This window comes from Equus quagga, unplaced genomic scaffold (assembly GCF_021613505.1).
Source record: "Equus quagga isolate Etosha38 unplaced genomic scaffold, UCLA_HA_Equagga_1.0 73442_RagTag, whole genome shotgun sequence".
Lineage (NCBI taxonomy): Eukaryota > Metazoa > Chordata > Mammalia > Perissodactyla > Equidae > Equus > Equus quagga.
In genome coordinates, this window is record NW_025802777.1 from 2,337,602 (window position 1) to 2,353,545 (window position 15,944).

General features: G+C 56.1%; 1 protein-coding gene across 3 annotated transcripts in view; it reads left to right on the forward strand.

Annotated features, from left to right (window-relative positions):
* Positions 1 to 15,944, forward strand: part of PRDM15 (PR/SET domain 15) — a 74,752-nt gene that overhangs the window by 50,657 nt on the left and 8,151 nt on the right. For all 3 annotated transcript variants that reach the window (XM_046651690.1, XM_046651688.1, XM_046651689.1), the window contains exons 14-21: positions 685 to 816; positions 2,585 to 2,719; positions 3,541 to 3,704; positions 4,644 to 4,723; positions 5,057 to 5,176; positions 10,678 to 10,809; positions 12,406 to 12,489; positions 12,895 to 13,070. In XM_046651690.1, coding sequence (XP_046507646.1) covers positions 685 to 816; positions 2,585 to 2,719; positions 3,541 to 3,704; positions 4,644 to 4,723; positions 5,057 to 5,176; positions 10,678 to 10,809; positions 12,406 to 12,489; positions 12,895 to 13,070 — 1,023 coding nt within the window. The remainder of the gene's footprint in view (positions 1 to 684; positions 817 to 2,584; positions 2,720 to 3,540; positions 3,705 to 4,643; positions 4,724 to 5,056; positions 5,177 to 10,677; positions 10,810 to 12,405; positions 12,490 to 12,894; positions 13,071 to 15,944) is intronic.

Consider the following 15,944-nt stretch of genomic DNA (forward strand, 5'->3'; position numbering starts at 1 on the left):
CCTGTGCCCCGTGTCCAGGTGTCCTGGTCATCCTGCCCGCTGCCCGCCGGCTCTGGGGCAGTGCTGGCCCCACGTCCCCTCCATGCCTTTGGGAGATCGTGTGCATGACACCACCAGCTCCATGCTGACATTCAAGCACGTTTTATTCTGCGACATGCTCACTGATACTCAGGGAGGGTCCAGGCAGGTAGTGAAAGAGCACACATGTTTCTAAAACTGAGTTCTCCATGGCTTCCAGTGACTTCTTTTCTTCAGCCCAGTCTGCCTCGGGAAACTGAGGTGTTGGCTGCACCTCCTGCCTCTGTCCCTCCCCAGGAGCCCATCTCCCCCCACTGAGTCATCCTCCCACCTAGCCTCCCAGGGCTGTTGGCCCCAAGTCACCTGAAAACCTTGAAGTGTCCCACGAAAGCATTAGCCTTCTGTTCCTTGAGAATTGCTCCCTCTCCTTCGTCTCCCACGCTCTCGCCTATAAATCTGTATTGTAATGTGAGCACATAGTTAAATGATGACGCAGGTGATCAGGGTTCTAACACCGAGTGACGATGTGTGGGTCTCAGACACTCAGGAGTTGTTGGGACTTTAACTTTGGGGGCAACTTGCTGCACTTTTTGTGCCCAGTCGTGTTTATCAGACTAAAGCCCAATGGTGAACGGCTGCCTCCTGTCCCGGTCCCTCTGCCCACAGGTGTTCTCCTGCAGGAGCAACATGAACAAGCACCTGCTGACCCACGGCGACAAGAAGTACACCTGTGAGATCTGCGGGCGCAAGTTCTTCCGTGTGGACGTCCTCAGGGACCACATCCACGTCCACTTCAAGGTGTCGGCCGGCGTGGTCCTTTCCCGGGTGGCTCACGGGGAGGCGTGGCGGGCCCCAGGGTCAGCATCCTCAAACAGTTGTCAGCTTGGCCACGTTGCCTCTCCTCAGCTGAGTCTTCAGGACTGTTTGCTGCGTCTCACGCAGCCCTGCAGGGCTCGTGTTACAACTCCCAAATGCTCGGTGCTGCCCGCGAGAGGGAACAAGGATATGGAGTGGCATTTGCTTCCCTCCTTGGCTTTGAGGAAAGGGAGCTGTTGGCGGGAGCTGGCCGGGGCAGCGAGGATTCGGGGTCGCCATTAAGAGCAGAAGAAATACCGGTTGAGGGAAAAAACAAAGAAATGACAGGTGGTGCCGAGGCCCAAGTGAAGATGGGAAACACCCACCCCAGACACATCTGCCTGCAGCTCAGTACTGTTCTCGGGCAGCCCCGGGCACAGCTCGGGATTTCGCTAGGCAGGTGTGAGAGAAAGTGGGGAGGTGAGGCAGGAGAATAAGTGGGGGATGAGGCAGGAGGGAAAGCAGGGGCAAGGCAGGAGAGTGAGTGGGGGGCGAGGCAGGAGAGTGTGGGCCATGTGGACCAAGCTGGGGTGGAAGGAAGGGCCCAGGAGGGGCCAAGAGCCTCAGGGGAGGGACTTAGTCCCAGTGGTCTAGTCCAGCTGGGCTCTAGTCCTGCAGCCTTTCCGAGCTCCCACTTCTCTCTGTAAAAGGGAAGCCCTGAGACCTGCAAGGAAAGTGGGTTTCCACACGGATTCAAGTAGACCAAGGACCTGGCAGGTCTGAGTGCCTTGGGCCGCGTGGCTTCCAGCCAGATCCTTGTCCTCCTTGAGCCCTGCTCTTTCCGAAGGATATTGCCGTGTCTTTGCTAATGGAAAATAGAGAAAGGACTCAGTTTGAGTCGAGATGACGCGGTAGAAGAGAAGAAAGGGAGGAGTAGGCCTTTGTGAAAACCTCTGTGCTTCAGGACAGTGAGATTTCCCAAGGAAACCCCTCTGCCCTTCCCAGAATTGTAAGTTTTGCTCGAAATGACACTTGGCCAGCATTGCTGCGCATCCTGGCCGCCTCGGCTGGAACGTGGGCAGTGGCAGGAGAGTGGACGGCAGGCCCCCACAGCTGCCGGGAGGAGTTGCTAAGTTGCTAAGGGGATCAGCTGCCCCACGTAGCAACCCCTCTGGTCCACACACCACCTCTGACTCCGTGAAGTGCTGCTTCTTCAGCTCCCAGGCCAGCCCCCCACGCAGCTGCTCCTCCCCAAGTTTTTCTAGCCTGTGGAATGAATATTGAAGTGTTTCCTGCAGTCCTCTCCAGAGAAGTAAATGGAACTTCGGGGCCATCCTAGCCAGCTCGCATAGAAAGAGGTCTTAGAGACCATTGATCTGGCCCCATTGACAGATGCCACAGTCGAGGCTGGAAGCTAGGCATTCCTAAGTCTGAGAAGTGCACAGCTCAAACCAAGGGACACGGGGCAGGGACTTCTGTCACCTTTGCTGCCCCTGCCCTCACCCCTCGGTGGGCATCACAGAATGATCTGAACGCAAGCCGGGCCTGGCGGCTTTCCCATCAGGGCAGTGGGGTGTGCAGAGGTGGCCCCAGGGCATTGGCCCAGGGTCTGTCCCGCAGGGCACACGAGTGGGAGCTGGGTGGGACTGGTGTGCATCGGAGAGGCGCTGCCTTCTGCACGTGGGCGAACCTCGCTGTCGCTGCGGCATAAATAACCGATTGAGGCTCCCCTGGAGCAGGTGAGAAATGGGACGTGGTGACTGTGTTCCAGGACATCGCGCTGATGGATGACCACCAGAGGGAGGAGTTCATTGGCAAGATCGGGATCTCCTCGGAGGAAAACGATGACAATTCTGACGAGAGTGCAGACTCGGAGCCTCACAAGTACAGCTGCAAGAGGTGTCAGGTAGCGTGACCACCCGCCCCTGACCACCCTGCCGTTGACCGCCGGCTCAGCTACCACACCTGCAGAGGCTCGGGCTCCATCAGGCGGGGGCGGGCGGCCCCACTCGCCTCGGCCAGGTTCCCTGGCCACAGATGTCCTGGAAGGCCATCCCATGTCACGTGGCCCCTGAGGGATGGTGAATATGAGTGTCGCTGCTGTCACACGGACCACCCTCTCAGAGCAGCCTCCCGACAGGTCCACACACAGTACTGTGGCTGACCGGGGCGGGGGGCCTCATCCCTGGTGGGGCTCCTCCCCCTCTCCTTTCTCCTCCCCTCCTGCCCACGGCCCGGAGCGCTGCCCCCTGCGCAGAGGACCTTGCTGGGCAGGGTTGATTTTGTGTCTGGGGGGAGCCGCGCTCCCAGTTCCCAGCAGTCTGCTCTTGGAGCCGTGGCTCCCCACTCGGGCTGCCAGGGTGCGTGCCCCGTGAGTGCAGGGGCCATGTTCTCCGTGAGCGCTGGCACCTGCGTGCTCGTCAGGGCAGCTGGCTGCGCACCTGTCCGTGACGTCGGGCATGGGTGAGGGACAGGGAGGTCAGGCGTGCGGAGAGGCGGAGGGTTCAGGGCACCGGCCGGTCTGCAGGGGAGGTCGGGGAGGCGGTCGGTCCACTTCTTGGACTCCCTCCACCTCGCGGTTTTGCCCGGCCTGGCCCTGCCCCTGGGAGGCTCTCCCCTTCTCCCCAGGGAGTGGGCTCTCAGTGTCCCGGCCATGGTGCAGCATGGCAGCGCTGTCCTCAGCACGGGGACGGCCCGTGCGTGGTGTGAACGGCATGCCGTCCGCAGCTCACCTTCGGCCGGGGGAAGGAGTACCTGAAGCACATCATGGAGGTGCACAAGGAGAAGGGCCACGGCTGCAGCATCTGCCACCGGCGCTTCGCCCTGAAGGCCACCTACCACGCCCACATGGTCATCCACCGCGAGAACTTGCCGGACCCCAACGTGCAGAAGTGAGGCCTCCCGGGGCTGGGCTCCAGGGTGTACAGCGGTGCCCCAAGGGAGGGCGGTTTTCCCTGTCGAGTGGCAGATGCTCCAGCGAGACAGTCCCGTCTCCTCTGGGAGCCCGCGGCCAGGGCTTTGGGGAGCGCACTTGCCTTGTTGATTCTGTGCTGCTTCAGTCCTCCCTCCCAGCTTGCACACCCTCTTGCCTGCACTCACGGCACAAGCGGGTCACGTATCCCAAAGATAATGTGACCTCAACCGCCTGCAGAACAACCAGAAACCCTCTTTCCCCATGGTAATTAGGTTTTGTGGATGCTGGCCCTACATCTGCCTGCAGCCCAGAATCAGTGCTGTTGGCACAGCGTGTGGGTGAAGGGTCCTGTTAGAGGCTGGAGTAGTGGCTCAAGCCACCGTAACAAAGCACGCGTAGCAGGCGGCCCCAGCAACACGAATGTATTGTCTCATGGCCTGGAGGTCAGAAGTCCGAGATCAAGGTGTCGGCAGGGCTGGTTTCTTCTGAGAGCTTCTAAGATTCAGAGGGAGAGTCTCTTCCAGGCCTCTCTCCTTGGCTTAGGGATGGCCATCTTCTCTGTCCTCACATGGTCGTCCGTCTGTGCATGTCTTTGCGTGTCCAAATTTCCTCTTTTTATAAGGACACCAGTCATCCTGGGTTACAGCCCATCCCTCTGACCTCATTTGAGCAGCTCTGAGGAGCCTGTCTCCAAATAAGGTCACATGCTGGGTGCTGGGAGTTAAGATTTCAACAGGGGAATTTGGAAGGGGGCACAGATCAGCCCACTGTGGAGGCTAAATGCTCGGTGTCTTTTCTCACCACGTAGCACCTCTTCTGCCTCCCCTCTGCCGATAAAGGTGCTTGGGGAGGACAGACTGTGCGGCGGCCGGCCCCCAGAGGCCATGCGCGTCCTGAGGCTCATGTCTGCTTTCAGGTACATTCACCCCTGCGAGATGTGCGGGCGGATCTTCAACAGCATAGGCAACTTGGAGCGACATAAGCTCATCCACACAGGTACCGAGTTCCCCGCAAGACGCGGGTGCCGAGCTGCGGGAGGGGCCGAGCCCCCTGCGCCCCCCAGGCCTTCTCCGCATCGTCCCCTCCCTGGGCATTCTGCTCTTTCTCCACTTCTCCCATCCTTGCCACCCCTTCCACTCCCACCACGGCCCCTTCCTGCCCCCTCACCCCCTCTAGGTCCTTGGGGACCTAGAGAAGGTTCCGTGAGGGTCAAGGGAGGTGGGCCTGTGCTTCCAGCTGGAGGCTGGGGGGCTCCCGGCTAACGGCCCTTGCACGGTCCCCGCGGGCGTGGAACTCGCAGGTTGAAGCTGTGGCGCGTGTGTGTTTCAGGAGTGAAGAGCCACGCGTGCGAGCAGTGTGGGAAGTCCTTTGCCAGGAAGGACATGCTGAAGGAGCACATGCGTGTGCACGACAACATCCGCGAGTACCTGTGTGCCGAGTGCGGGAAAGGTGCGTGCACGAGGCCAGACGCCCCTGGTCCCGGGAGAGGCCTGGACGCCACCAGCCCTCGGAGCTTCAAAGGCAGGGTGGGCGGAGCCTGGCTGGTGAAAAAAACATGCAGGGGCCATCGGCCGAGTGTGAGGGGACCCAGGCTTGTCAGTCACTTAAAAGGAGACTCCTGTGAGGAAGGTACTTAAGGGAGGGACCCAGGAGGAAATAACGCAACCCAGAGGGCAGACAGACGTGGTCAATTCAAGGCACCTTAAGTCTTTTTCAAAGTAGGGAGACAGTGCAACGTATGACTGTTGAAAGTCCAAAGTACTTGTCAGAAGCACCATGTGGCCTGACCGCGGATGCAGAATCCTGGCTGCTGACCACTCCCCACTAGAACCCGCTGTGTATTCAGATGGAGACTTCCTGTGACTGGGCATGACGGTGACGTTTATTTTAATCAAGTGAGATAATAGTAAACCTATTAAGAAAATATCTCCCATCAGTAAGTGAAATAAAAGAACGTAATCCCAGGATGCAGTAGAATTTTAACCCGATTTCTGTTTAAAAAATAACCCAAGCCGTCTGGAAGACCTGGAGCGGTGAGTCTTTGGTGGGCAGTGTGGCGCGGCCGCGGGGCTGTCCGCGGAGGGGAGCAGCAGGCCCAGCCTCGGTCAGAGGGCCACAGGCCGGGGTTATCTCCCTTGCCGTTCGGCTCTCTTAAGAATTTTATATTTCATAAAGGTTTTATTTTTTCCTTTATTTGGTTTTTAAAATTAAACAGAAAAGGGTGAAGAAGACACAAATGCTCCATCATTTCGCTCACCGAGTCGCCCCTCCTGGCACGCCGAAAGAAGGTTGCATGTAAAAAGTTAAAATAGAGGCCGGCCTGGTGGCGCAGCGGTTAAGTGCGCACGTTCCGCTTCTTGGCGGCCTGGGGTTCGCCGGTTTGGATCCCGGGTGCGGACATGGCACCGCTGGTCCAGCCATGCTGTGGTAGGCATCCCACGTATAAAGTAGAGGAAGATGGGCACGGATGTTAGCTTGGGGCCAGTCTTCCTCAGCAAAAAGACGAGGATTGGCAGCACATGTTAGCTCAGGGCTAATCTTCCTCAAAAAAAAAAAAATTTAAAAATTAAAAGTTAAAATAAATAACTGCTGAGAAAAGCAGAGTGTGAGATGCTCCCCTCCCCAGCCCCTCATCCCAGAAGCGACAGTTTCTTGTCTGTCCACCAAAATAACTCTGTGCGGCATGTAGATTGTTTTACTGAAAAAGTAACACAGGCACCTACCCCCAAAAATAAGTTTCTTTTTAAATAACACAGGTGGTCATGTAAGATAAAGTTAAGTGTATCCCACCTCAGAGCTCTTTAAGTTCCTCAAAAGAACCATTGTTAATGTTTCCTGGGAGCATTTCCAGCAGTTTCTCTGCGTGTTGTATCTTAGTGAGGGCCATCCTGGCTAACGCCCCAGCTGCCCCCCCCTTTGCCCGAGCTCTTCCAGCCCCTTCCCTGAGGGCTGCTGCCTGCCCCCCACCCCCGCCTGGAGGAGATGGTGGAGGGCAGGGGTGGGGGGTGAAGGGTTGGAGATGGACAGGTGTGGTCGGCCGTCCCCTGCGGGTGCGCAGGGAGAAACCCCGCCTGGGTCCCCCGAAGGGCCTGGCAGGGCGGGCGCTGAGGTCAGAGCCACATCTTATAATAATATATACATTTTTATATTTAAAATATACTTACTATTTGGCTTCATGATTTCTTTCATGAATTCTGAATACTTTAATAAAGGCTGGGATTCGTACTCAGGTGACCGTATTTATTTCACATAATCCTGAAATATTGGTATTGTCATTATGCTTTCATATGACAGTCACTGGCACGTTCAAGCAAATGCTTTCTTTCCACACCTTGCTTTTTATTTATTTAAAAACCCATCAGAGACCTTTTCATATCAGAACAGGTAAATATTGCCCTAATTTTTCTCTCAAAACCTTGATAGGATTCCATCTTGTGGATTCCTGTAACCAGATCCTTTTATTTATATATTGAAGGTTTTTGTGCACTCTTTTATTATTACAAATGATGTTGCAGGAAATATTCTTGTATATCATTACTTTACATTTTTCCCTGGAAATTCTAGGCCTGACTGTGCACTTACTCAAGTGAGAGGCCATTGTAAGTAATGAGGGTCCCATCACCCAGTGGTAGGGATCCCGTGTCCCCTGCCCAGTGGGTTTCCTGTACAGCAGCAGTAGCCCAGGACACACAGGAAAATATCTTGTCAAAATCAAATCTTATAAAATCACTTTGAAAATATCTTATCAAAATCACTTCACGTCCCATGAAATACTCACGAATCTTGGTGGGACAGCTGTGTGGCCTGTGTGAGGAAACCACCAGGTCTTTAGAGAGAGAAAATGGGCCTGCCCTTTCCAGGTTTGGGAATTCTAAGTATTTAAAAAATACTAGGGCGGGCCCCGTGCCATAGCGCTGAAGTCCGTGCACTCCGCTTCAGCAGCCCGGGGTTTGTGGGTTTAGATCCTGAGCGCGAACCTACACACTGCTCATCCAGCCGTGCTGTGGCGATGTCCCACATACCAAAGAGAGGAAGATGGGCACAGATATTAGCTCAGTGACAATCTTCCTCAAGCGAAAAGAGGAAGACCAGCAACAGATGTTAGCTCAGGGCTGATCTTTCTCACCGAAAACAAAACAAACTTGTTTTCCCCAAAGTAAGTTGTAAATGTGATGCCAGCTGAATCAAAATCCCAATAGAGCCTTAAAATTTCCACCATGCAGCAGCCATGTGTATTTGAAACTGTTCACAGATGTTTTTTTTAATGGAGAGAGAAACATGAATGTCACCAACGAGGGCTGTGGGGGGTCAGGTGGGGGTTGAACTTTGCTGTGTCTTTCCTTCTGTGCATTTTCTGTTTTTATGGCCGGGTCTTATTTTGGGGATTTAGAATAAGTTCATCTGAGGTGCACAGAGGAGGGGAGCTCTCGTTTCTTGCAGGACAGTAAGGACCAGCTCCCTTCCGGACAGTTACTCACTGGGTGCGGGCCCTGAAGTGACCATCCCATCAAGGGTCAGAGCCAAGATGCCGCTGTGCCAGGCACAGCCTGGGGGAGCAGCCGGTGCTGGCGAGGAGGAGGCCAGCACGCGCATGGACTCTGGGTGGGAGTGTGAATTAGTACGGCTGGGGTGGGCTTGGGCAAAGTTAGCTGCAGCTAGAAATGTGTCTTGTTTATTTGCAGCACAAAATCTCTTTGCAGCAGAAAGATGTGTATGAGCATCCACGGCAGCACTGTGTGTGTCAGAGAACAGCTTGAAGCACTGAGGGATTGATGACAGTGGCCTCAGGGCCTTTGCACTGGCTGTTTCCCTGGCCAGGAATGCTGCTCCCTCAAGTAGCTATGGCCCCTCGCACAAGTCTTACAGGTCACTTTCTCAGATGCCTCATCTGAGGGGCTCCCCTGAAGAGCCAGCGTCCCTGCTACCTCCACTCCCTCCTTCCTGCTCTCTCCTGCTTCTCTTCATGCCTTCTCATGGGACACTTTGTCCCTCCCTTGGTTTGTGTGTCCCTCCCCCATGAAGCTGGGGACTTTGCTTGGCTCCCTGCTTGCCTTCTGGTGCCTGGAACAGTGTGGCTGTGGTAGGAGCTCAGGTGTCTGTTGATGAACAAGAACAAGCCCTGAGTCGTATGTACGTTGAAGCAGACTGATGGTCCCGTGTGTACTGGCCCAGCCTGACGCGCAGGCGAGCATGGGCCACCGAGGGTCCAGGGGTGATACTGCTGGGGGCTGGGCCAGAATGCACTCAGCAGTCGCCCCGGGTGGCATGGAAGGCTGGACGGCTGGAGCCCCATCCTCTGCGCTAACTTAGCCTGTAGTTTGTTTGTTTGTTTTTTTTACTATGAGTGTGTGTGATTTTTTTAATCAAAAAGATTGAAACTAATTTTTTAAGGGAAAAATGCTCTTCCAGAGTCGATGCTGGGCCCACCCACGTCCTCCCCACCTGGCAGCCTAGGAACCTCTCTGTAAGGACTAGACTGTCATTTCAGGGCCGCCTGCTCCCTCTGCTGGCTCAGCCACGCTGGTTCTCTAGAGCGGTTCCCCACGCGCTGGTTGACGTCCACCTCCCGGTCACTCGTCCTGTGGTTTTCTAGGTGACCTGCTAGGGCACTGATGGCCACTGAAAAGACGACCCTTTTCAGGCATGGCAGATCTCCCAGTGCTGTCCTCAGGACAGCAATAGCGGTGGTCTGACTCTGCGCCCACCCCCTACCTAGGCCCCCAGGTCAGTTTCTGGGTGGCGGTGAGTAGCAGTGACCTGTCCACTGCCTCTTGGCTGGGTCGTCGGCCTGTGGCCCATGGGACTGGATGCCATCTGCCTCTGCTCCCGAGCTGCTGCCCACCCTGTCCCGCAGTGTCCCTTGCCCGGAGCCCTGCCCACACAGCATGCTCCCCTAGCCTGTCTCCCTAGGCTGAGCCCTCAGTCACTAATTCAGATGCTGGTCCAGGGTCGTCCCTTCTCCAGGTGTCGGTAAAGGCTGGCTTTGTTACATTAAACTAAAGGTGGGTGGAGAGTCAGCTTAGACCTAGAGTGTCATGTCCAGTGGCCTTATGCGTAATCTTAATTAACGTTTGCGTCACCAAGATCAACAGGAACCCTCAGGAGACTTGTAGGCCGCTTAGCAGATGATTCGACGTGGTCACAGTGGCAGCATTCAGAATTTACCCCTAGCTGTGGTGGTTGTGAGAACTGGCCGTCAGGGCTGGGAGGGCAGCCATGAGCTGCGCTGTCTGGACGTCGACAGTAACCCCTGAGGACCTCTGAAGGCACAACTGCCCGCCTCGCCGCTGGTGGAGGGGGCTTCTCGGACAAGCCCCCACACTTTGTCCTTCTCTTTGCTGGTTCCACTCTCACCGAGACCTGGGCCTGCCCCAGGGTCTGGGGCCTGGGCACTGTTCTGGTCCGGGGCGCGGGCACTTTGTGGGGGGTGCAGTGGGGGACGCGGGCACTATGCGGGGTCCAGGGTGCAGGGTCTAGGGCACTGTGCGGGGTCCGCGGGGCGGGGTGGGGCGCAGGCACTGTGCATGGCCCGGGGGGCGGGGTGGGGCGCGGGCACTGGGGCGTCCAGGGTGCAGGGCGGTGCGCGGGCACTGTGCAGGGTCCCCGGCTCGGGGCGGGGTACAGGTACTGTGCGCGGTCCGGGGCACTGTGCGGGGTCCGCAGCACGGGGCGGGGCGCAGGCACTGGGCGGGGTCCGCTGGACTGGGCACAGGCATTGTGCCGGGTCCAGGGCGCGGGACGGGGCACAGACACTGTGCAGGGTCCGGGGCGGGGGGCAGGGTACAGGCACTGTGCAGGGTCCGCGGCGCGGGACGGGCCGCAGTCACTGTGCAGGGTCCGCGGCGCGGAACGGGGCGCAGGCGCTGTGCAGGTCCAGGGCACGGGATGGGGCCCAGTGGCTCTAGGGAAGGGCGGGGCCGCTGGCGCGCTCACGGCTCCTGTCCCCGCAGGCATGAAGACCAAGCACGCGCTGCGCCACCACATGAAGCTGCACAAGGGCATCAAGGAGTACGAGTGCAAGGAGTGCCACCGCAAGTTCGCGCAGAAGGTCAACATGCTCAAGCACTACAAGCGCCACACGGGTGAGTGCGCGGCCGTGCGCTCCTGCCTCCGCCCCGCTGCTCTCCACTTTCTTGAGCTCCAGGGAAGCCCCGGGTTTCCCAAGCGAGTGAGCCTCTGCTGGGAGTGGGGACGCAGCCCGTTTCTCAGGACGCTTCCCCTCCCGGTGCGCGCGCTGTCACACCATCACTGCGCACGCGCATGGGAGCCTGGGCTACTGCCCCGCTCGCCGCCGCGGGCGTTCTGCGAGGTCTGCCAGGTCTTCGCTGTGCTTACCTTCCATTCGGCCATTTTCCTGCAGGAAGGTGTGCCCTAGAAATGATCAGACAGGGGCCCAGAGACATGTTCCAGCTGGTCATCATGGCATGGTCTGGGACAGAAGACGCTGGAACATCTTAAGTGTCCATCAATAGGGCAGTCGTGAAATTGCGGTGTATCCACCAAAAAGAACCCTGCCTCTGTTAAGAGCATGAGGTGTATACGTTAGTTTACCTGGAAGTTCCTGATACACTAGGAGGAAAAGCAGCCTGTGCAACCAATGCGAGTTCATTTTTTATGACACATTTCTGTAAGGATAAACGTGTGTGTGAGAGAGAGAGAGAATTAGACACTAGAGCTGAAGGAAGGCTACCCCTGGTGATAGGAGTGGTGTCCGAGTCTGAAATTTCTGGCAGGGGTCTCTACATTGGTTCTGTGTCCTCCCCCAAATGGGAGCTGCCTGACCCAGCTCACCTGTGCTCCCACCTCCCTCGCTGTCCCCAGGCTGTCCAGGCCACCACGCAGGTCTGCTCTGGGTTCCCCCGGAGTGCCGGCCCCAGTGTCCCTGGGTCTTTATGAGCTAGGTCTGCCCTCCTCTCCCTGGGGAAGCTCGTCTCTTATTCACTTCACCTTTTCTGGGAAGCTTTCTTGCTCCCGTGGACGGGGTCACATGCCTCCTCTGGGTTTTGTGGCACTCCATACTCTGCCTGCCACACACCAGCTGCTGGGTGTCGAGGCCTCCGTCCGTCTGTCCCTCCGCAAGCCACTGTGGGCCCAGGGCCCTGTGCGTATGTGGGGCTTGATAAATACTCACAGTACTGAGTTAAGTGGACTTTAACAATCGCTTGCCTTGTTTCCATTTGGGAACATTTGTTTAAAACACATTCTAAGGGTCCACCATCTTGTCACTTTGGGGGTTGACACAGACCAATGGCTCGATGCTCGCTCACCCAGTTGCAGGCAAGAGGCTGATCGCCCAGACTGAGCGACTGGTTTGTATGCTCAGGACTGGAAGGAAGCTGACGAAACCTTAAAAGTCTCGTAAGCGTGGCTCTGCCTTCGCTTGTTGTGAGCTGTGCAGAGTCAAGCTCGTTGACTCAGGTTCTGTTGGCTGAGCCTCCGGCAGGCCCGTGGGCCCTGGCCTGTACCTGCGCCGGTCGCCGGCAGGAGGGGACAGTTTCCCAGCTACGATTTTCTGGTTGAGCGTGAGAATGAGTGTCGACTGCCTGTTGGTCTCCCGGCGGTTTACCTCCCCTGCAGCCTCTGCGGACTGACGCACGTCCAGGATGAGGCAGCTTCTGTGTGTAGTTAAATTAAAACAGTTACGGAACACGTGAAATGAAGGGCACCTTTTTCTGCAGGGATCAAAGATTTCATGTGCGAATTGTGTGGAAAGACTTTTAGTGAGAGAAACACCATGGAGACCCACAAGCTCATCCACACAGGTAAGCAGAAGGTTCCGGACCCCACGCCGCGGTCTCCGTGAGGCCGTCCGGGCGTGCAGGGTGGGAGCAACCGTGCTGTGATTCTGTATTGTAGACTTTTGCAGAGTTTGTGCTGCTGTCCTGCCTTAATGGTGGTCCCTCGCCCCCTAAAAATGAGCCCACCACAACTTTGAAATATCCGTTCTTGAATTTTCCAATATTGGAGCAGCAACGTGGCTCCGTGCTCTGTGAGAGAGAAGCCACTCTCAGACTTGTCTTGGCCGGTGCTGTGGGTCCCGTGGCCAACCTGGCGGAGGACACCTGTGGCATGTGCAGAGCGCGCCCTCCTCGCCTGTCCTGCGGGCTGTGGGACGACCCCACTCATGACCTGTGCTTGTCGCTTTCTCCCCCTGTGTGTGTGGGAAGTGGGCAAGCAGTGGACGTGTTCCGTGTGCGACAAGAAGTACGTCACCGAGTACATGCTGCAGAAGCACGTGCAGCTCACCCACGACAAGGTGGAGGCGCAGAGCTGCCAGCTGTGCGGGACCAAGGTGTCCACCAGGGCCTCGATGAGCAGACATATGCGGCGCAAGCACCCAGAGGTAAGCCTGGGTGGGCACAGGTCCTTCTCTGAGCCCCTCGGCCCCTCGGCCCAGTGCCTGCTTCTGCCTCTTGGAGTCCCCACTACACTGGCTCATGGGTATGTCTCCCTTTGCAGACCCGGGATCCCTCAAGCAGGGCCTGGGTCTTCCCTTCCCTCTGACTCAGTGCCTGCACAGGAGGTGCTGAATAAATGAATGAAGAGCCTCAAACATATTTTTTGCAAAGATTGTAAGTTATATTCTCACTGGAATTGCAGCAAGACAGAAGTACACCCCTGGCCTCCTGCCCCGTTGACCCCTCTGGAGTAACTCATAAAACGTGCAGCAGGGGGAACCTCCACCTGGTGTTGGGGGCCAGCGGCGACAGGGTGGCGCTGAGGACCGAGAGGGAGAAATTGTAGAGGCAGGCAGACCCTAGCTTAGCCGGAAGCTTGTTGTAAAGGAAGGTACTGGCGTTAAATAGTTCAGTTGTACCTTAAAAAGAAGCAAACTGGAAAACACAGCCAGAGGAAAATGCAGGTAGAGAACTGTCAGATCACAAGCAGGAAAGCAACGGAAGAGCTCTAACCAAAAACATCACTGCGCGAGCAACGGAACACTTAGAACTTCTGTAGGTCCAAAGAACCAACTAGGGCAAGCTGAAAAGTATGTGTGAGGTATGACTGTCGTCGACAGACACAGACTGAATAGTAAAGATAGCAACCGTTCACGGAGAAGAGCAGGAAGGGCCCAGTGTGTCCAAGGAGAGACGGTTCACGAGAGAGGACACGCGAGGTTAAAAACAGGACAGAGCGTCCAGCCTCACTGCATGGCGGACATGCGGACGTTAGTGGTGGAAGGCGCCGCCCTTGTCTGTCGGATCAGCCGGACATTTTAGACTCAGGGACCGTGCTGGCTGGGGTGAGCCAGGCCCTCTACTGCTGGATGTCCTCTGGGAGGGCATTTACCATTTATCACTGGTCCTTTGGACCCCTCAACATCCAGTAAGAGGAATGTGATTAAATTAGCAGTTTAGCAATGTGTTTGACTATGCGAACATGTTCACAGAGAATTCTAAATAAAATTGTGAAATACTTACTGCAAAAAAGCAATATACACAGTGGGTGTATTGTTCGTGTAGGACATACCTCATACTCGTGTGTGTGAGTACAGCACTCACCTATGTAAAATAAACGGATTCAGGTAGAAAAAAGAAAGGAAGAAACCTTACATAGTGGTTTTCTCCCGGTGTTGAAGTTATGCGTAATTTCTTATCTTTGTATTTTTCTCCGTTTTCAATAATTTCCTTTAATGAACATGAATTACCTTTGCAATTATAAAAGCACAGTCTGCCTTAATTTGGGGATGATAGGTGCATCTTTTCCTTCCGGAACCTCGCCATGTTCTCCTCTGCAGTCCGATCAGGTCCCCCTCCGGCGGTTCAGGCAGTCACCAGCTCTCCAGTCCTCTGTGGGGTCCGACATGGGGAGCTGGGATACCCCAAACGGAGCTCTGCGTACTTGCTTCCATTTTCCCCTAGTCGCCAGTTAGTGTGTTCATGTGGGAAAACAAAGTCGGGGAGCAGGAGCGTGGGGCATCAGCGTCCACTCGGCTGCTCAGTGTCAGCAAGCACAGTGTCCCCAGGGTCTCAGGGTTCAGAGCAGACACCACAGACTGACCTGGCGGCACAGGACAAGTCTGGAGCTTGAGCGATTTCTGTTCCCATAAGGCTTTCTGTAGTTACATGTGTTAAACCAAGAGTGTGCAAGTCGATTTCTGCAGACTGGCCATGCAATAAGCGTTGCAGGTGGGGAGAGAGGCCTTGCTGGTGCACAGGGAGGCGCCCGGCAGACGCTTTCGTCCAGCGGGTCCTTTCACGGGAGTTAATGATCGCATCCTAATTGATCACTGTGCACAGTCACCCTTTCGTGCTGTGCCTCTGAACCTGGGGCAGTGATGACCCACCACCCGTTCTCCAGCACGCCCACCCAGGCAGAGTGGCATCCTGGAGGGGAGGCTGGCAGGCAAAGGCAGAAGGAAGTGCTGCCCGGTCTCTGCGGCCTGGCCCCGTCCTGTGCCTTCTGTCTCTCCAGCCTGTCGCCTGTTCCCTCTGGGTCATTCCTTTGAGCATTTCACTGTCGTTTTGTTCTGTGTTGGTTCAGACAAGTACATAGTGAGCACCTGCTCGTGATGAGCGAGCGCGGGTGCGCCAGCCAGACGGAGTGTGTCCCCGCCCTCCTGGACGAGGCAGTCTCTCGTGGGAGAAAGAGGCGTGGGAAGCAGGGCAAGAGGAAATGTGATCACAGAGAAGAATAGGTGATGTGGAGGAGGCGGTCCAGACGGCAGAGACGGGGCAGAGGAAGGGACTTGGGGCAGTGGATGCAGGGGAGGGCCCGCTCTGGGGCCAGGCTGCATGAGAGTGTGTGTGTCACTGAGCCACGCAGCCCCCCTTGTTGGCACTGAGCACAGACTCGGGCACAGGTCTTTGGAGGCAGACTAACATGCTGTTAAGCATAAACATATTGGAGATCTTTCAGAATTGATGCTATTTTATATCTTTCAGGTATGATCTTTCTCTCTGCTTTGAACGAATAGTACGTTGGAAAAATTATAACACGAAAACCATTTTCTTTTATGGGCTTATCTCCTAATAAGAGTAAAGCCAATGAAGGCTTCTGTGGTTGTTCCATGGCATCCGCTTCCGGACTGTGTGATAGGACACTGATGATGTCCATGTTGGTGATGACTGTGGAGGTGGAGGGAGTGGTGATAGCGGTGGTGGTAGTGGTGATGGTGGTGGTGGTGGAAGTGACAGTGATGGTGGTGATGATGGCAGAGATGAGGTAGTGGTGGTGGCAGTGGTCGTGGTGGTGGTGGTGGTGATGATGGAGGTGG